The sequence below is a fragment of the Lithobates pipiens genome, unplaced genomic scaffold (genome assembly GCF_037356315.1).
Source record: "Lithobates pipiens isolate NorthernLeopardFrog02 unplaced genomic scaffold, aLitPip1_a1.2 Scaffold_8, whole genome shotgun sequence".
Taxonomy (NCBI): domain Eukaryota; kingdom Metazoa; phylum Chordata; class Amphibia; order Anura; family Ranidae; genus Lithobates; species Lithobates pipiens.
Window position 1 is genome coordinate 494,610,668 of NW_027507903.1, and position 20,477 is coordinate 494,631,144.

A 20,477-nucleotide genomic window follows, 5' to 3' on the forward strand; every position below is an offset into this window, starting at 1 on the left:
AAAATGTCAATTGTCCCAAAAATGTGACAAGTGTGTCCGATCTGTCCACTGCAATGTCGCAGTCCCTATAAAAAAAAAAAAAAAGAAAAATCACAGATCGCCGCCATTACTAGTAATAAATAAAAATGCCATAAATCTAGTCCGTCTTTTGTAGACTCTACTTTTGCGCAAACCAATCAATATACGCTTATTGCGATTTTTTTAACCGAAAATATAATCGGCCTAAACGGAATAAGAAATTCGTTTTTATTTGTTTTTTTAAATTGGGGATATTTATAGCAAACAAAATTGTGTTTTTTTTTTTAAATTGTCGCTCTTTTGTTTATAGCGCAAAAAGTAAAAACCGCAGAGGTGATCAAATACCACCAAAAGAATGCTCCATTTGTGGGGGGGGAGGACAAATTTAGTTTGGGTACAAGATCGCACTACTGCACAGATGTCAGTTAAAGTGTATTGCAAAAAATGGCTGTCAGGAAGGGGGTAAATCATTACGGGGCTGAAGTGGTTAAATTACATTATTGTTCTTATGTTAGGATATCTTTTCAGGAGGAGCTTCAGTCGTGTGTGAAAATTAAAGTGGTTGTAAACCCTTACAACCAACTTTGACCTACAGGTAAGCCTAGATTAAGGCTTACCTGTAGGTCCAAGAAATATCTCCTAAACCTACACAGTTTAGGAGATATTTGCTGAAAGACAGGCACAGCTGTCTATGGCGATATGCCGTGAGTGGCGGCTCCCGTGCACATGCACGGGAGTGACGTCATCGCGGCTTCGCCGAATGACAGCGGCAGAGCAGCGAGACCCACCGAGAAGATGGATGCTCCAGACTACAGGGGACAGCGGTGACTTCGCTGGCTCCTGTGTCAGGTAAGTGACACATAATGGACTACTATGCGATGCATAGTAGTCCATTATGCTTTGCCTTTGCAGGGAATCAAAGAGGAAGTAAACCCATCAGGGTTTACTTCCTCTAAGTCAGCAGCTACAAAAGCTAGCTGCTGACTTTTAATAAAACACTCACCTGCCCAAAGGATTTAGTGCCGTCCTCACCCAAGCCGGGTGGTTTCTTCACTGGTCTTCCATCCCCAGCACTGGCATGCTAACTGTGTGCATCTGGCTGCGGCTCCACAGCCGGCTGCTCACTGCACATGTGCGAGCTGTGCTGCACTTTGTGAATGGTCCCACAGCAGTCCCAGGCTGCAGGCTGGGAGGAAAGGGGGTGGGGTGAACTTTCACTCAGATCAGCTAGGCAATCAGAGTGGAAGTGGGAACAGGTACCTGCCCCCCCTCCCCCAAATTGAAATATAATCCAAATGCTGGGGGGGGGGGGGGGGGCAGAAGAGCAGAAAGCAAAAGAGGCAACAAATGTTTTTTCCCAGTTGATCACCGGGTTGGTGCATATTTACAAAGCAAGCAAAACTTTCACAATTTCCTTTATTTATATATGGATACTTCATTTATGTACACAAATCAACATTTAAGCCCCTTCTATACAGCCCGGAGCCAGCATAAAAAAGAAAAATCATGGTTTTCTTCCAATCGTGCACTGAGAACTCAGTCCGACAAGATGGGCGTGCACAATAAATAAAATAAATAGCGTCCACACCACTCATGTCACGTATGAGAGAGATTCCCATCGGTATTAAATACATTACAGTCTGAGCTTAGTAACTTCTCATCCTCAGAGTTATCTTCCTCATCCACATCAGTAAATGGTGCTGTGGTGGGGCCTTTGCAGATCTTGAGGTGTCGTGTGAGGTGGTATTTGGTGAGAAAGGCCTTGGAGCACTTCTCGCATACATAGTCCCTCTTCCCTTCATGGGAATTCAGGTGTTTCTTCAGGCGGTTGGTCCTGCAGAACTGCTTGTCGCATTTTGGGCACTTTATCTGGCGGTCACTGGTAGAGGTAGAAAGAGGATAAAATATAATATCTAGTATACTGTAACAGATATAGAAGCTACACCTTATGCCCACTTACAACTCAGGTCTCCAGCTAGTGAAAAACCTGGTATTTTTCCAATTCATTATTTTTTGGAATGAAGTGATCTTTTGTAGTCTTGTGTTTAACCACTTGCCGCCCGCCCTATAGGCAACTGACGGTGGAAAAGTGGTTGCATAATCCTGATCGGACGTCATATGACGTGATCAGGATTATGAGCCGCTGCGCGTCCCCGGGGGCGCGCATCACGGCTTCGTTGTTGCGGGGTGTCAGTCTGACACCCGGCAACTACGATCTCGGTAAAGAGTCTCCGACGAAGACTCTTTACCACGTGATCAGCCGTGTCCAATCACAGCTGATCACAGTGTAAATAGGAAGAGCCGGTGATCGGCTTTTCCTCACTCGCGTCTGTCAGACGCGAGTAGAGGAGAGCCGATCGGCTGCTCCTCTGACAGGGGGGGTCTGTGCTGATCGATTATCAGCACAGCCCCCCCGAGGATGCCCACACTGGACCACCAGGGACGCCACAAGACCACCAGGGATGCCCAGCAAAAGGTAATCCTCCCTAGATCACCAGGGATGCCAGTCAGTGCCACAATGGATGCCAGTGCCCATAATGGATGCCAATCAGGCATGCATTATTGTTTGGCACTGATTGGCATCCATTAGTACAGTATAACACCTGTGCCGCCTATCAGTGCCCACCTGTGCCGCCTATCAGTACCCATCCGTGCCACCTATCAGTGCCCACCCATGCCCATCTGTGCCGCCTATCCGTGCCAATTTGTGCCACCTATCAGTGCCCATCCGTGCCGCCAATCAGTGCCACCCATCAGTGCCGCCTATCAGTGTCCATCAGTGCCACTTCATTGGTGCCCATCAGTGAAGGAGAAAACTTACTTATTTACAAAGTTTTGAAACTGAACCAAAAAAATTTTTTTTTTCAAAATTTTCGGTATTTTTTTTATTTGTAGCGCAAAAAATAAAAACCGTAGAGGTGATCAAATACCACCAAAAGAAAGCTCTATTTGCGGGAAAAAAAATTATAAAAACTTCATTTGGGTACAGTGTAGTATGACCGCGCAATTGTCATTCAAAGTGCGACAGCGCTGAAAGCTGAAAATTGGTCTGGGCAGGAAGGTGTTTAAGTGCCCAGTATTGAAGTGGTTAAAAAGCTTTACTCCACCTTTTTAATGCATCATATATCAGTCCAGTTAATTTAAATTGTCATACTTCCACTATTGCTGCAACAAACCCACAGCTAGTTAGGCTTGAGAAAGGGATGATTTACCCCTTTAAAAAAAAGAAGAAAAAAAATGATAGCAACTATCTGAAAGCAGTCAGACCGTCTGCTTAGAGTTGCACTAAGGAGAGGGTGTCTGCCAGCACGGGTTTGAGCAAGTTCTAAGGAACAACTCAGCTGGAACTACTACACCAAAGCCCCACTACCAGCCACATTGTGCAAGCCTCAGCTGTCTGTAAAAACATTCAGTTTTTAATGCACTAGAGCAGAGGTCTCCAAACTGCAGCCCTTTACTTGCCTGTATTCGGCCCTTAAGGCAATTTTACTTCCACTGACACCAACAATGGGGAACCAATTGCTGCTACTTAGATCGACATTGGGGCACCATTTCTCCCATTGACGCCAACAATGGAGCACCGATTCTACAAATGACACCAACAATGGGGCACCATTTCTCACATTGATGCCAACAATGGGGCACTATTCCTCCCACTGACACCAATGATGAGGCATTATTTTATTTCTCCCACTGATGCCAATGATGGGACATTATTCCGAAAACTGACACCAATGATGGGGCACCATTTCTCACACTTACAACAATAGGGCACAATTCCTCCCCCTCCAATACCAAAGATACATTTTTATTCCCACTGACGCTAGGATTTCTACTCCCAATGGCCGCAACTGGCGCTTTGTTTAGAAAGTTTGGAGACCCCTGCACTAGAGCCAAATGTCCTTGTCTGTACTTTTATTGGTATAAACAACAGGATAACAACCAATCTACTTCAAGAAAACAATGATTACATCAGTATCATACAGATCCCAGAAAATTGAAATGCTGTGTAAAATCTACATAAAAACAGAAGGCAATGATTTACAAATCTCATAAACCCATATTGTAGTCATAATAGAAAAATGAAAACATATATTAAAATGTTTAAACTGAGAAAATTGACCATCTTAAGAAAAAAAGGAAGGTAATTTTGAAATTGATGACAGCAACATGTCTCAAAAAGGTTGGGACAGGGCAACAAAAAACTGGCAAAGTACATCCCCAGTTTCCCAAAAAAATTGGGAAAGGCCATGTTTACCGCTCAACACTGAAAATCTGGGAACTGAGACGACCAGTAGCTAGAGTTTTGGGGCAAAAAACCTGGATATATCTTTCAACATTGATGGTGCCTTACTAGATGTGCAAGCTACCAATTCCATACATGCCCATCGATACCATCAGAGATGCAGGCCTTTGAACTGAGCACCAATAGCAATTTGTAAAATCCCTCTCCTCTTTAGTCCAGAGGACAAGGTGACCAAAGATAATTTTATTCGTCTGACCACAGAACAGTTTCCCACTTTGCAAACAGACCATTTTAAATGACCTTTGGCCTAGAGACGATATATCACATTTAGATATGGCTTCCTCATTGCATAGTAGATCTTTACCTTGCATTTTTGGGTGGCATGGTGAACAGTGTACAAAAAGCGATTCTTCTGTCCATCACATAATCATGCCTGTTTTTAGTGTCTGAGGGCATGAAGATCGCGGACATCCAAAATTGCATTACAGCCTTGTCGCTTGCACACAGATTTCTCCAGATTCTCAGAATCTTTTGAGATTATGTACTATAGATGAAAAAATATTTAAAGTCTTTGTAATTTTATGTTGAGGAACATTATCCTGAAATCGTCCAACAGTTTTTAGATGCAACTTTTCAGATTGGTTAGCCTCTGCCCATCTTTACTTTGAGACACTGACTCTCCAAGATCCTCTTCTTATATCCAATCATGTTACCGACATGTTGCAAATATCCCTAACTAGTTTCAAAATGTTATTCTGGCTCGTCCTTGTTAGTACCACTTACTTTAACAGATTTTTCCTGCCATGTCCCATCTTTTTTGAGACGTGTTGCTGCCATCAATTTCAAAATTACCTTATACTTTTTTCTTAAATTGATGTGTTTTTGATTGTGAATAAAATATGGGTTTATGAGCTTTGCAAATCATTAAATTATGTCTTTATGTAGATTTTACACAGCGTTTTTTGGAATTGGGGTTGTATCCGTAATATATGACATACCTATTGAGTGCCACCTTCAATAAAATCAAAACATCTTACCAACAAACAGTGCCTGCTAGTGTCTCCTATTGTACATAGAAGAAGGAGAAAAAGTGAAACAGTGATGAATACAATGCCCGCAGGGCATTAGCAACTAAGAGGAATTTAAACAGGATCACTGATGCTATGTCAGGCTCCTACAGAATTTAGTATATTGTACCTTCCATACAGGCAGGCAGTTACTGGAGTGTAGGAAGATCAATGAACTACAAACCGTCTGTGGCAATGTAACATGTTACCAAAATTGAACTTATAATGAAAAGCTAAAGTTTTATTAGCATGTTGATGGGGAGAAACCAGGGAAGGAAACAAGAACAATTAAATAGGAACAGGGGTTATATTCCTCCCCAAAAAAAGTTTTGGCTGGTTTGGCTTAGTTGTGCTGACTGGTACAGTTTTCTTATGAATATGAAGCTGTTCAGAGTGGTGTGGCTACTCACCAGGTGTGAATGAGCACATGCTGTTTGAGGTCCTGCCTCCTCATGAACATCTTCTCACAGAAGTCACACTTCAGGTTCTTCTCGCCCGTGTGGGTCACCATGTGCGAGGCCAAGTGAGCTTTCTGCGTGAACAATTTGTCACAAAGACTGCAGCGATGATTCTTCTGCCCTATGGGAAGAGTCAGGCAGCTGGCATTAAAACAGGTCCAATAGTTCTATTTTTAGCTATGGAAAAATTAGATGACACGTTAAAGGCCAAAAAGAAAATAGAAATGTAAAAGTGAATGGGAAACGAATGAAGGATGCCAATGCAGATTTAGAAAATGCCGGCTGTCACCATGAATCAACGTGTCAGTGCACCTCTGAGGCAGATTGGTAACATGCCGTTTAAGAGCGAGTTATCAACTCTGTAGACGTTGAGGCTAAAAGCACCAAGCAACTATCACTTCCCAGACTGATCAGCAATCACTGCATTTGTATTTCTCAGTGGGTTTTACTTTTTTTAAAACCTGTTTTACATCCTTTGAAGTGTAATGTAAAGACAATACATTTTAGTTCTGGGTAGAGTAGGGAAGGCCGGTTTATATTTTACACTGTTTCTCATTGGGGAAGAGTTGCTTTAAATTCCTGTCCGAGAGTACCCTTCTTGGTCATTGCAGAAACTGTGTCCTTTGGAACATTTCCTCTCGTTTTTGTTTTGTAGCTAACTGTAAAATTTTTGAATTCTCCTCACTTTCTCTTCCAGTGGTTCCCAGCACCGACATGGACAGCAATGAAAGCATGACAGAGGCTCTAACACTCCCCCAGTCTATCCAAAACTAAAAAAAAAAAAAAAAAAAAGGCCATTCATATTTTTTGATAACCATTTAAAGGGAAAAGGGATACTAAAGTCTTGTTTTTGTTTTTGGGTTGAAAAGTGTGTTTGTCATTATCAATAAGAACGTTAAAATTACATCTGAGTGACAACCAATAATAGACCAAAGATAGCGAGTCAGCTTGATGGCCCATAGCTCGACTCCTATGTACAGACGATACATTACAGAGGATGTCAACTGTCGTCTACTGTGAGGGACTTTCAAGACCAAAAGGTCATTGTTGTTCATGATTAAAAAAAAAAAATAAATCTAGAAAGAAGGAAATCAAATAAGAAGAAACAGGAAAGAAGGAAAAAAACCCAAGTAAGGGAACGGACTGAGTGTGAGGGAAACAGATAGAAAGAGGAGTCATAGGAGAGAGAAAGAACTGCTGGAAAAACATTAGCGAAAAGAGGTAGATAGAGGATAAGACACCTTGAGGTCGATTTACTAAAGGCAAAACCACTCTGCACGAAAGTGCATTTGGAAGTGCTGTTGCTGTAGATCTGAGGGGAAGATCTAAAAATGAGAGGAGACTGCCGATTTTATCATCCAATCATGTGCAAGCTAAAATGCTATTTTTTATTGCCCCCTCAGATCTACAGCGAGTGCACTTTCAAGTAAATAACCCCTCTTGTTTTTGTTTTAGTTAAAAATAACAAACATGTTATACTTATCTGCTCTGTGTAGTGGTTTTGCACAGAGCACCCAAGATCCTCCTCCTTTGGTCCCTCTTCAGTGCTTCTGGCCTCTCCCTCCTGTTGAGTGCCCCCACAGCAAACAGCTTGCTATAGGGGCGCTCAAACTGAGCCGAAGCTCCAATGCGTCTGTTCAGACACAAAGCTGCAGCCCAGCCCCACCCTCTTTCCTCATTGGCGCTGCTGTCTCAGCCAATGAGGGGAGTCCCAGGCTGCCGACACGCCTGCAACATTGCTGGATCTAGGGCTGCTGTGCACAGATGCATAGAACGCGTGAAGATTAAAAAAATTTATAAAAAACTTCTGACTTTATTCATTTAAAAATATTTACAGTGGTTGTAAACATTTAAGAAATCACAAAGGAAGTACTGACGCATGTCCACCCAGCATAGGAAAGGGTGTAGATGGGGCTTACCTGTGTGTATACGGAGATGAGTGCGCAGGTTGCTTGGGTCACTGAAGGCTTTGCTGCAAAACTCACATTTGTGGGGTTTCAGGCCCATGTGTCCCATGTAGTGTACATTGAGCTTGGAGGATGAGGAACAGGAGCGCGGGCACACTGAGCACTTCCACTTGCGCTCTTTGCTAGGGGTCAAGGCTTGGCTGGTGTCTTCACTGCTCAGGGTCTCGCTGGTGAGGTGACTGTTCACATGACTGTTCAGGTGCGCCTTGAATTCTGCGTATGAGAAGCACTCCTTCCCACAGTGACACAGCAGCACCTCTGGCTGCTCAGGCAAACCTGAAAAAACAAAACAAAAAAAAACAAAGCACCATTTTTTAAATGGAATCCTATACAATGCAATGCCACCCAAAACATTATTCCAGTTTGACAGAGCAGAGTCTCTCCCCAAACAATAAGCAGCAGAGGGACCTCTCATATTTATTCATGGCTCCCATATCACTGCGGAGTATAAACTAGAGGAAGCAAGAGACGGAAATATTGTATGAAAGCTGTAAATATTCCTGCTTACAGCTTAGTGATTCTCAATCAGGGTTCCTCCAGAGGTTGCTCGGGGTTCCTTCAGCAATGGGCAAGTTCACACTGACTCCATTGATCTTTTTAGCTATGTGCGAGGAGGCAATTCTTCCCAATGACCATCACACTATTGTATCATGAGTTGTAGATTTCTAATTTTTAGCAGGGGTTCCCCGAGACTGGAGAACTATTTCAAAAGGTTCCTCTGTGTTGAGAAAGGCTGGCTTAGACAGTAGTAGGGAACCAACAAGATTTAATTCTGCCCCCACTCCACCTAAAAAAGATTTCTAGCTTCTTCAATCTGGCTCTGTTGGAGCAAATCTCTGGGTAAGCTCCGATACAGCTTAAAAAGCAGGTTATAAATGCTTAAGGTTTTTTCCCTTAAAGCATTCTCTGCATTAAGGTAAAAAAACCTTCTGTAATTAGGATCCCCCCCTCAGACACCTCTTATATTTACCGGAGCACAATCTCGACTGTGCCTGAGAGCAGCAGCTCTATCCACTCTCTACTAACAGGACAGAGAAGCAGCAGCGGGAGCCATCGGCTCCTGCTGCTGTCAAGCAAATCCAGCGATTTGGAATCGGGGGGTTGGGCCAAGCCACGTTGTCTATGTCAATAGGTGCAGGCAGTGTAGCTCGGGATCAAACCTGTACAAGTGGTGTCATGATGTCATTTCTGGTCTAGGGTGGAAACAATTTTTTTAAAGAAAACAAAATGAATAAAAGTTTAATTTTTTTTGATCTTCTGCTTTTAAATGTAGAGGAGAAAGTTGGGGTCTTATAGACCCATGATTTCTCCATAAGGCGGATCTGTCACCTCTTATTTCTATTACAAGGGATTGTTTGCATTCCTTGCAGTATAAATAAAAGTGACCGAAAAATGTATAAATAAAATTGAAGAGACAGTTAAAAATACAATAAAAGTGCTCCCATTCCTCTGTGCTTGTGCGCAGAAGCGAACCCATACACAAGTCACGCATGCAATTGTAAACAGTGTTCACACCACACATCTGAGGTATCGCAGCGAAGTTTAGAGCGAGAGCAATAATTCTAGCACAAGATCCCCTCTAACTCTGAACAGGTACCCTGTAAAAAAAAATTTAACTACTTGCCCTCCAGAAGATTTAATGACCACGTATGCAATACAGCACGACATTATTTAAACTGACAACTGCGCAGGCGTGCAATGCTGTACCCAAATAAAAGTTATGACCCCCCCCACAAATAGAGATTTCTTTTGGTGGTATATTTATTTATTTATTTATTTTTTTATTCTAATACATATCACACACACACACACACACACACACACACACACACACACAATAATATATGTGCATATCATACTTTTTTTTTTCTTTTATGTATATCACTTTTTTTCCCTTTCTGCTATAAAACATCCAATAATTTTTTTTTTAATCTAATTTCTTCATCAAATTAGGCCAATATGTATTCTATTACATATTTTTTGTAAAAAAATAAAACTTTTTTTAATTTATTTTTTTTCCATTTGTTGCTTTTTTTTTTTACTAGTAATGGCGACGATCAGCAACTTGTAGCTGGACTGTGATATTGCGGTGGACAAAAATAAAAATAAAAATCGGTCACTTGCACTTTTTGGGGACCAGTGACACAAATAGTGATGAGTGCTAGAAAAATATGCACTGTCACTGTAAAAATGACACTGGCCGGGAAGGAGTTAAACAGGGGAATCTAAAGGTTTAAAATGTGTTCCTAGCCAGTGCATCTGTACTATGTGCTTTTACTCAACCAAAAGGCATAGATCCATGTCCCAGCTTTGCAGGAACACAGGATTAATGCCTTCCCTACAGACAGACCGGCGATCTGCCTTGTTTACATCGGCAGATTGCCATTCTGCCTGTATACTGAACAGCTGGCGGGTGCCAGCAGATATCGAGTCCACAGTACTCACCGATAGGCTACTGCTGCGTGTGATCACAGAGGGAGCGAGATAGTGGCGGCAAGCATGGACGGACCTAGACGCAGAAGTGTCAGCTCATGTACTAGGTATGTGACCCGACGCAGCCATGTCACTTTGCTGCAGTATACATAAGTTATATGGTTGGCAAGTCAGTAAAGTGACGTCTATAGAGATTAAGTATTGTAGTTTGTCGCCATTCCACAAGCATGTGCAATTTTAAAGTGTGACATGTTAGGCATCTATTTATTTGGCATAACATCTTTTATGCGCTACCAAAAATTGGGCTATATATTGTGTTTTTTGCATTTATTAAAAAGTATTTTTTTCCAAAAAAATTAAAAAATAGCTTTCAAAAACCGCTGAGCAAATACCGGGCGTCATAAAAAAACTGAGATGATCGCCATTTTATTCTCTAGGGTCTCTTCTAACAAAAAATATGTTTAGGGGTTCCTAGTAATTTTCTAGCAAATACAGATTTTTTTACTTGTAAGGCTCAGTTCTTAAGTGGTTAAAAACAGGGTTAATGACCTTCCGTCCTCCAGTTGACAAGTGTTCAGGCTTGACAACTGGCTGCGGAGGCCTATGCAATACAACGTTGGGGGGGGGGGGGGGGGAATGTCTCTAACTGAGCTGATAGTACTGGGTGTTTCTGAATATAGTCCCTAAAACAGAAAATTTGGTCTTACTGACCACTACTGAGTGAGTGGATCAGTCTTGGCATTAAAAAGTTGAATGCTGCTTCACTTTGTAATACAATTCCATTCCCCCTACCCAGCTGCTGAGCGTAGTCCCGGCTGTAATAGAAAAGCAGTTCCTCCTGGGCGGGGATATCCTGGGAGGTGCAAAAATAGATTTTCCCGTTGTGAGGGTACGCCACCAGATTCTGCTCCTCCGGGTTCCTGGTGAAAAAGACAACCCAAAGTTGAGGGCTTCTGCAAAATAATTCCATCTCCTTCATATTTTTCTATATTCCTCCATACCTTGCCTTCCGGACAAACATCATCCAGTTACATTCATTCTCATCTGTCGTTATGATGCAGAACTCCATCACATTGTTGTTGTACATCTGAGAACAGAAGAGTGTTTTAGAACCCCCATGAAACAAATCAGTTTAAAAATAAAAAAAATAACTTTAAAGCCAAGCTCCAGCTGAAACATTGCATCTTTTTGGATAGGACAGGTGTCCCTTAGGTCCAAGTCACACTGAGGCAGCACGACTTACAGCGCGACTGCCACAGGCGACCTGGACGCGACTGCTGCGGCGACTTGCAAAACAACTTCTGTATAGCAGTCAATGGAAGTCGCCCCCAAAGTCGTACAGGAACCTTTTTCTAAGTCGGAGCGACTTGTGTCTCTCCGATTAGAACGGTTCCATTGTACAGAACGGGACAATACTTGTCAGGCGGCTAAGTCGCCTGACAAGTAATCCTAGTGTGAACCGACCCACAGCAATTTCCCCTCACTTCCTATCACAACAGACAATATTGTGAAATCTCTCCAATGGAAAATAGAGAAAACACTATTTTAGTAGAGTGGAGAAGGGTTAAAACTTCTGCTAATGGTTTTTTATTGCTGTGTGTGCGCCATTCTGTCCCAGTGATAACAGCTTCTCCCCTTTCAATCATGTTTTTGACTCAGATACAGGAAGCAAGGTAAAACTCCTTAAAAAGAGGAAGTAAACCCTGATGAGTTTACTTCCTCTTTCATTCCCTGCAAAGGCAAAGCATAATGGACTACTATGCATCGCATAGTAGCCCATTATGTGTCACTTACCTGACACAGGAGCCAGCAAAGTCGCCGCTGTCCCCTGTAGTCCGCCGCATCCATCTCGTTGGTGGGGTCTGGCAGCTCCGCCGCTGTCATTCGGCGAAGCCGCGATGACGTCACTCCCGCGCACGGGAGCCGACACACGCGGCAGCTTCGTCGCTGAGAATGCCGCGCTCAGTGCGGGCAAATATCTCCTAAACCATATAGGTTTAGGAGATATTGCTTGGACCTACAGGTAAGCCTTAGGCCGCGTACACACGCGGGGACTGTTCGCCCAACTTTGTTCGTCAAACAGTTTGAGCGGACAGTCCGCTCAAAATTAGCATGGACGGACTTGGCCACACACGACGAACGAACAGTCCGCTGAAACTTGCGCGATGACGTGAACGGCACGTACGACGGGACTAGAGATACGACGTCCTATACACTGCAATGCAACCTTCGCCGTGTAAATCCTTTCTGAGCATGCGCGGAACTTAGTTTGACGAACAAGCCTACACACGGGCGGACTGTCCGCTCAAACCAAGTTTCAGCGGACAGTTTTACGGAATTTCCAAAAAACTTTGTTCGTCAGACTGTCCGCTGAAACTGTCAAAGTTGGGCGAACAGTCCCCGCGTGTGTACGCGGCCTTAATCTAGGCTTACCTGTAGGTCAAAATGGTTTGTAAGGGTTTACAACCACTTTAATAGGGCAACAGAACGTAAAAACCTGCAAAAAATTCTTAACTTCTTAAAAGTTTATTCAAAGCTAAAAAATTAGTTTGTTGAACTAGGACTTGAATTTGATTCAGAAGCATATTAACCCGACTCCATTTGTAAGGCTAAGTTCACTTTTAGCAACATGTTATTTGCTACAGTTGTATATAGGATGCAACATGTTGCTATGAATCCTTCTACCTGTAACTGGACAGGGGTTTTTCTCCCCCCCAGCCTCTGTCACACATTTAAAATTCAGAGCAGCTGTTGGACTCCTTCAGCGCTGTATCAATGTACAAAGTTAACCATTCCAAATCTTTAATGCTGAATCTTGGCCTAGACCCACACACCGTGTCCCAGATTTCAACAATGACCTCTTTCATGTGGGCTACTAATTCTTTCCTCCCGTACTTGGGTATACAGCTGACATACCCCAGCTCCATTCTAGTGAGAACCAATCTTGAAACTCTACTGGGCAAACTTCACCGCCTAACCAAAGACCTACTGACTACACCGGCTTCCTGGGCAGGTAGAATTGCACAAACCAAAATGTATCTACTCCCCCACATTCTCTACTTTTTTCGCTCCATCCCCCTCCCGCCCCTACAAGCCCATCTTAAAAAGCTCCAAGGGATACTTAATGCTTTCATTTGGCAGCACAAACACCGCAGAATTAGAAATACTATCCTCCTGACACCCACTCGCTTTGGTGGCATGGGAGCCCCTAATCTCAAAGCATATTATCGAGCTGTCCTACTAGATCAACTCAAAACATGGTGGTCCTCAGACCTACAACCCACTTGGAAGCAAATAGAACTTGCTACCTTAATGACAGACCCAATTAATATTTTGACAGCTATCTGGTTGCGTTTTAAACCTTCTCGTTACCCACTTGACTCAATTAACGCATCCCTTAGAGTATGGCAAACATACTTTCAAAACACTGCTCATGTCTCCCTGACGCTTCTCCCACTGGTCCCCCTAGAAGCCCTCCAAGTATTCTCTCCCGATCTCCCCATAGGGGTCTGGGCCGCAGCTGGGATTACTAATCTGAAAACATTATTTTCTTCAGCAACTCCCCTATCCTTCTCCCAACTACAATGCATCTATCATGTCCCCTCCACAACATTCTTTTTATATCTCCGGATCAGGTCCATCCTAGCAAATCTTCCTCTTTCCGCCAAGAACTCACTCAAGGATCCCCTACTACAGTTTTTTGGGAATAAATCTCAAAAAAAGGGAGGCATTTCACTCATCTACAGAATACTCACCTCGCCAGACCCAGAAGTTGATCCTGCACGCACTGCATACTGGTCATCTAAACTGTAGCACGTAGTTCCCCCAGAAACTTGGCAGAAAGCTCTGAATGCTCCGGCACGCTTTTCTCACTGCATCTCACATTGGGAATCTCTGATGAAACTTTATCATGGTTGGTATTACACACCGACCAGACTGGCTAAAATTTTTCCCTCTTCCTCACCTAATTGTTGGAGGAACTGCGGTGACAGAGGTACATTACTGCATATCTGGTGGAGCTGCCCCTATATACAACCATTCTGGAAAAAAATTAAAAACCTAATACACCAGATTTGCAAAATAACTTTCCCGCTCTCTCCCACTGACTTACTACTAGGTCTATCCGTCCTCTCGTGGCCGCACCACCTGCACGCCCTACTGACCCACATCCTTATCGCCGCCCGACTAGCTATTGCAAAAAGTTGGAAATCGGTTCATTCCCCGACCCTGAAACAAGTTCTCATATTGCTGAATACCCATTTTGTATTCGAATACGCCTTTGCTAAAGCTAACCTCACAACCGATAAGTTCCTGTATGCCTGGAAACTTTGGATAGCAGACCCCAGGAGTAGCCCATTGCACTGAACATCCTGGGTATCATATCCAATTTATATCTGCTTCCTAAGCTTGATGTTACCCACAATCAAGAATATACCCAAAGTACCTATACTAGACCTACCCGTATATTTTTCTCTTGTCTGATTTTTCTCCCTCATTCAGTTTTTGCCTATACTATGTCCGCAAATCAAACTATGGTTATACCTGTTTTCATTTTTTTATATTTGTACTCTTATATGTCCTCACTCATCCCTTTTGCAAACCTCCCCTTCCTTCAAAACCGAGTATCCTGCTAGAATTTTGATATGTTACTGTGTTATACACCATGTCTGCATACCTGTATCTGTATGTACCCTACCTGTTTGACAAGTTTACTGCCAGGGTATGCCCATTTGGCTATGTATCTTTTTGCTGATTTTTCTTTTCATCTCATAATAAAAATTTACAGTTAAAAAAAAAAAAAAAATAATTCAGAGCAGCTGTGCATGACTCTGCCCACACAGCCAGGTCATTCATAGCGATCCGTGAATGAATCAACTACAAGTCCCTTTTTCCACTGCGGCAGACTGACTTGTAGTTCTCAATGGACTACGAGAGTGCAGATCAGCGTCCTCCTAATCCACGGACACTTCTGCAACCTGACCCTGAAACTGACAGCCTATGCAGAGATACAGGCAGTGGGCTGTAGAAGGTATCTCTAGGAGCCTGGCATTGCACCCGCAATCAACTGCTCTGCAGGCTTCTGAGAAAGAAAAACACTTTAACCTGCAAAAACATGTGCAGTTATTTAACTGCTTCCCATCCAGGTCATTGCAAAAATGACATTCGAGTGGGAACCCTATTGTTCTGGGAGGACGTCATATGATGTCCTCCTGAGGACAGGCCGCTCTCCGGCGTGATCTGTCACCTGCTGTGTCCACTGGACACATCGGATTACTGATCAGTGTACCAGCCCGCTGCCAGTAACATGTGATTGTTTGACCAATTACAGCAGATCACATAACAGTTGTAAACAACAGTGTTTATACACTGTTATTCAGTAAAAATAGCAGTGAATTTCACTGCCATAAGCAATCATATGTTAAAAAAAAAAAAAAAAAAAATCCTGATCAACTCCATAAATATATATATATAAAAAATTTTTTTTTTTTTTTTAAATAAATACACAAATTATATATATATATCATTTTTCTCCTTCATTTTCTTAAAAATTGTGACCAAAAATTAAACACGCATTTGACACAGTTCCTCAAACATTTACTGTACAAAATAAGGTCCCTTGGCATGGACCATAAGGTGAGTACATGGATTGAAAACTGGCTACAAGGGCGAGTTCAGAGGGTGGTGATAAATGGGGAGTACTGTGAATGGTCAGGGGTGGGTAGTGGGTTCCAGCTGGGACCAATGCTATTTAATTTGTTCATAAACGACCTGGAGGATGGGGTAAACAGTTCAATCTCTGTATTTGCGGACGATGCTAAGCAGGGCAATAACTTCTCAGCAGGATGTGGAAACCTTGCAAAATGATCTGAACTACATGGTGGGCAACTACAGGGTACATGAGGTTCAATGTAGAAAAATAAAATAATGCATCTGGGTGGCAAAAGTAGTAATGCAATCTATACACTGGGGAGAGAACCTCTGGGGGAATCTAGGATGGAAAAAGATGTGGGGGTCCTAGTAGATGATAGCAGCAGCTTGGCATTGCATGCCATTGCTGAGCCTAACAAAGCAAGCAGAATATTGGCATGCATTAAAAAGGAGATCACCTGCAGGAGATAAAACGATAATTATCCCACTCTACAAGACTCTGGTCCGGCCGCACCTGGAGTATGCTGTCCAGTGCTGGGCACCAGTCCTCAACAAGGATTTACTGGAAATGGAGTGTTGTGAATTTATGAAGAAATAATATGTTATAATATTCAGATTTAGATGTTAAAATTCAAATAGACAAGACAGATGAACTGAAAGGTCTTTGCAAGTTCAGTAATTTTTCCAAGTTTTCAATGGATCAAATATTTTCTACAAACTTTGTGTTGAAACAGAATTACTGGAATAATAAGGTCCCATTTCACAAAACAAAGATGTGTGCCTGTCTGTAGTTTGTAAATAAAAGCGAAAAAAAGGCCATGGAAAAAAAAGTTACACAAATACGTGACTAGACTGTTATCACATAGAAATTACTCTCACCTGGCCTAAACTATTGTGTTCGAGTGAGGAACTGTTGTAATAGCTAACACTTTGGCTAACACAACTCATTGTGTGAATTTTTAGGACTTGTGAACACAGCTAAACTATCCAAATATCCATTTATTCTGTCCAAAGTTCACTCCAAATGTGCAGTCAGTATGTTTAAAATTATTTTTGTTATAAAGGTAAAAATAACGTTGTGATGTAGGACAAAGTATAAGTAGAAGTGTTTTAAGAAACTAATCAGCATTATGAAAGGCATGGTAACAGTTTCAGTGGAGGAAAAGTGTTACTGATCCCACGGAGCCACCAGTGCATCTGACACGTCTGCCCACGGATCTCTTGTCCTGGACACGAAACTTGGCACCTTCCAATTGAGACGGGAGGCCAGAAGATCCACGTTTGGTGTGCCCCACCTCAGGCACAGTAACCTGAATATCTCTGGATGCAACGCCCATTCTCCTGGGTCCAGCATCTGGAGACTCCTAGTCCGTCTGCCAGTTCTCCACTCCTGGGATGTAAATAATCGACAGGGCCGGTATGTGTCGCTCTGCCCACCAAAGTATGCGAGCGACCTCCCGTGCAGCGGCTGAGATTCTTGTTCCCCCTTGGCGATTGATGTATGCCACAGCCGTGGCGTTGTCTGACTGGATCCTGATCGGACGCCCCTGAATTCTCATCGACCATGTGGAGAGGCATAGCCTGATCGCTCTCAATTTGAGCAGATTGATTGGCAACTTGGGTTCTTCCGTCGACCAGAGGCCCTAAGCCGACTGAACCCCCATCACTCCACCCCAGCCGGATAGGCTGGCATCCGTTGTGATCACTGTCCACTTCAGAGGCAGGAACGATTTCCTGGACTGAATCACCGGGGACCTCGGCCACCAGGTCAGTGAGTCTGACTGACTAGCTCACCTGGATCTGTCGATCCACGGACAACTGAGATTTGTCCCATTTTGTCAAAATCTCTTTCTGCAGGACTCTGGTGTAACACTGGGAATACGGTACTGCCTCGAAGGAGGCCACCATGAGTCCCAGGACTCGCATACAGAAGCGTAGCGATGACCACCTGCGGTTCATCAGCAGTTTTACCACGGCTCTGAGAGTTTGCAGCTTGTCTGAAGGGAGAGACACTCTTGCGTCCATGGAGTCCAGCAGTAAGCCTAGGTACTCCAAACGTACAAGTCGGCACAATCATCCACTTTTAGGTTCAACAGCCACCCAAATTCCTGCAGGGTCTGCATGGTGATCGCCACATCCTCCTCTAATTCTGAGGCGGAAGATGCTCTCAGGAGGAGATCGTCTAAATATCCCACGATCGCGATCCCGCGTTGGCGCAGCAACGCTAAAACAGGAGCCAATACTTTGGTAAAGACTCGGAGGGCTTATGCCAAACCAAAAGGGAGAGCCACAAACTCGTAGTGGGCTTCCTCGACTGCAAACCTCAGAAATCTCTGATGCAAAGGCATATGGGTATGTGCAGGTATGCATTCTGGATGTCTAAGGACACCAGGGAGTCCCCTTGATGGAGTGCAGCGACTACTTAGCGTACTGATTCCATTCTGAACCTCTGTACTTTCACAAAGTAATTGAAGGCTTTCAGGTCCAAGATTGGACGTACCCCTTCCTTTTTGGGGACTACAAACAGGTTTGAGTAGAACCCCTGGATCCAATTCCGAACAGGTACTATCACCCCGTGACTCAACAGGTCCCTTACCACCCCCAATAGGGCCTCCCGGGAGTACGGGTATGCTGGAGGGGAAGAATCTGTTTTGCGGCCAAGATAGGAAATCTATCTTGTAGCCTGAGGAAATCAGGGCGGACGAAAAATGCAGTTTGTGAGCGGAGAATGAGGGCCCTGGCCTACAGTGTGGCTCCTTAGCCTTCCTGGCCTGTGGGAGTAGTATACTCTTACCACCTGTGGCATTTTTAATAATGTCATCCAATGAGGCTCCAAAGAGCTGGACACCAAGCAAGGGAAGATCCGTCAGGGCTTTTTTGGATGCCTGGTCAGCAGACCAGCATTTTAGCCAAATCAGGCGCCTCAGCACCACTGCTGACACTGAACCCCTGGATAACAGAGGAAGGGTATCCAGGGCTACGTCACAAATGTACTTCAGGCCTTGCACTAGTTGGTCTGCTAGTTCCACACAGACAGGAGAAGCCTGTTGCTCTCCCAATTCACGGTTTTGCCCACCCAGTTAGTGTCTGAGACACAAGTGCGGATGCCAGTACTGGTCGCACAACCGTAAACAAGGAACGAGCCACTGCCTCTGCCTTCCTGTCCGTGAGGTACTTAAAGGCAGGAGCCCCTCTACCAGGATCGTGGTTACTTTGTTTAATCTGGATACTGGGGGGTTTTGAGAAGGCTCTCCTCAAAGGGGTAACGCACTGCCATGTATTTGGGGACCGAAAAGGGCTGTTGTGGTCGACCCCATTCCTTGTAAATGAACTTATCAAAATGAGTCAGATACGGGAACACCTTGGTTGAACGGGCTGGCTTACAGGACCCAAAAGGAACCGCTACATCAGCAGAGGGATCTGCTGGCTCCTGAATCTTCAGGGTATCACGCACAGCTGTGATAAGTGCTCCAACAAGTGCTTTGACACGCACGGACCCGGACGGGGACTCATCCTCACTGTCCGAGCGGTCCTGGTCAGCATCATCTGAAACAGAGCAGGGGTCACCAGCCCCAGCAGGGCCTGAGTCTGCGTCAAAGCTCTCACTAGAGGGGGGGGGGGGTTGGGCAGGGGCCATTTTTTACGACCGGACCTGGGCTTCCAAGCTGGATGAGGTTTTCTACTGTCGCTTGACCTACCTGGAGTGGCGATATCTCTCTCTATATCACTCTCAGGGGATGACATCTTTTTTGAGATGTTTCTAGGCTGCCGTGTGACTGTAGTAGTCTTACTAAAGCTTCCTTTTGAGGTGTTTTTACCTCCCTTCCGCTCATAGCCTGATGTACAAAGCAGAGGTACTACCAGAAGGAGTGCATCAAGTGCATGAACAATAGTCCAGCTTAATTGCTGCTATTGATGCTCAGCCTGATGCTGTAAATGTGTCAAAGGGAATGCCTGTGTCACCAAACCTTTTAAAAACCACCTCTGCTCCTGTGTCCCTCCAGCAGCATGGACACTATGGTGCCTTTTTAAAAGGCTCCCTTCCCACGCTGGACATTGGAGAAAGCACCCCCTCCCGTTTTTTTTTTTTTTTTAAAGTGCTTTTTTTTGCAGAGGCAGGCATGGCAAGGGGGAAGCTGGAAGCCACCGAGTGGCGTCCATTCATGCCCCCCCCCCCCCCCCCCCGAGAAGAGAGGGAGAAAATAGACTGCACATAGGGTGTCTGGTGGGGAGAGGACCCCCCAGGCTTGCCGGAAGACTCGCTGCTGTTCGGAGGAGGAAGAAATTTCTGCTTCCTGGATCACGTTGTGGCTTTCTGAGAAGCATGAGTCACGCAAGTGCTCAATACAGCCCCCAGTGGTGACTACATAGACATAACATTTACAATTTTAAAGGAGACATAAGAAAATGTTGAAAATTTCTTAGAAAACTCCACTTACCTTTCCCGCCGCAGGGTTTCCTGTGGTAAACCAACAGACCCAATCTTCACCCCTCACGGTGGGTTCCGATAAACCTTCAGGAGCTGGGGATCCTAGAGGAAACCCACTATCCTGGGACTGCAACAGCACCCTGTCAGTAAAACTTTATGGCCTCACTACCAAAAAGTACTGGATCCCAGGGTCCAGCTCTCTAAAAGAGA

At 44.1% G+C, this 20,477-nt stretch overlaps 1 protein-coding gene across 7 annotated transcripts in view; it reads right to left on the reverse strand.

Annotated features, from left to right (window-relative positions):
• Window positions 1-1,420: 1,420 nt before the first annotated feature.
• PRDM4 (PR/SET domain 4) overlaps window positions 1,421-20,477 on the reverse strand; it is a 48,166-nt gene continuing 29,109 nt past the window's right edge. For all 7 annotated transcript variants that reach the window (XM_077469147.1, XM_077469145.1, XM_077469146.1 and 4 more), the window contains 5 exons: window positions 11,191-11,276; window positions 10,982-11,109; window positions 7,709-8,032; window positions 5,742-5,910; window positions 1,421-1,897 (listed from right to left, as the gene is read on the reverse strand). In XM_077469147.1, coding sequence (XP_077325273.1) covers window positions 1,615-1,897; window positions 5,742-5,910; window positions 7,709-8,032; window positions 10,982-11,109; window positions 11,191-11,276 — 990 coding nt within the window. In that variant the 3' untranslated portion in view covers window positions 1,421-1,614. The remainder of the gene's footprint in view (window positions 1,898-5,741; window positions 5,911-7,708; window positions 8,033-10,981; window positions 11,110-11,190; window positions 11,277-20,477) is intronic.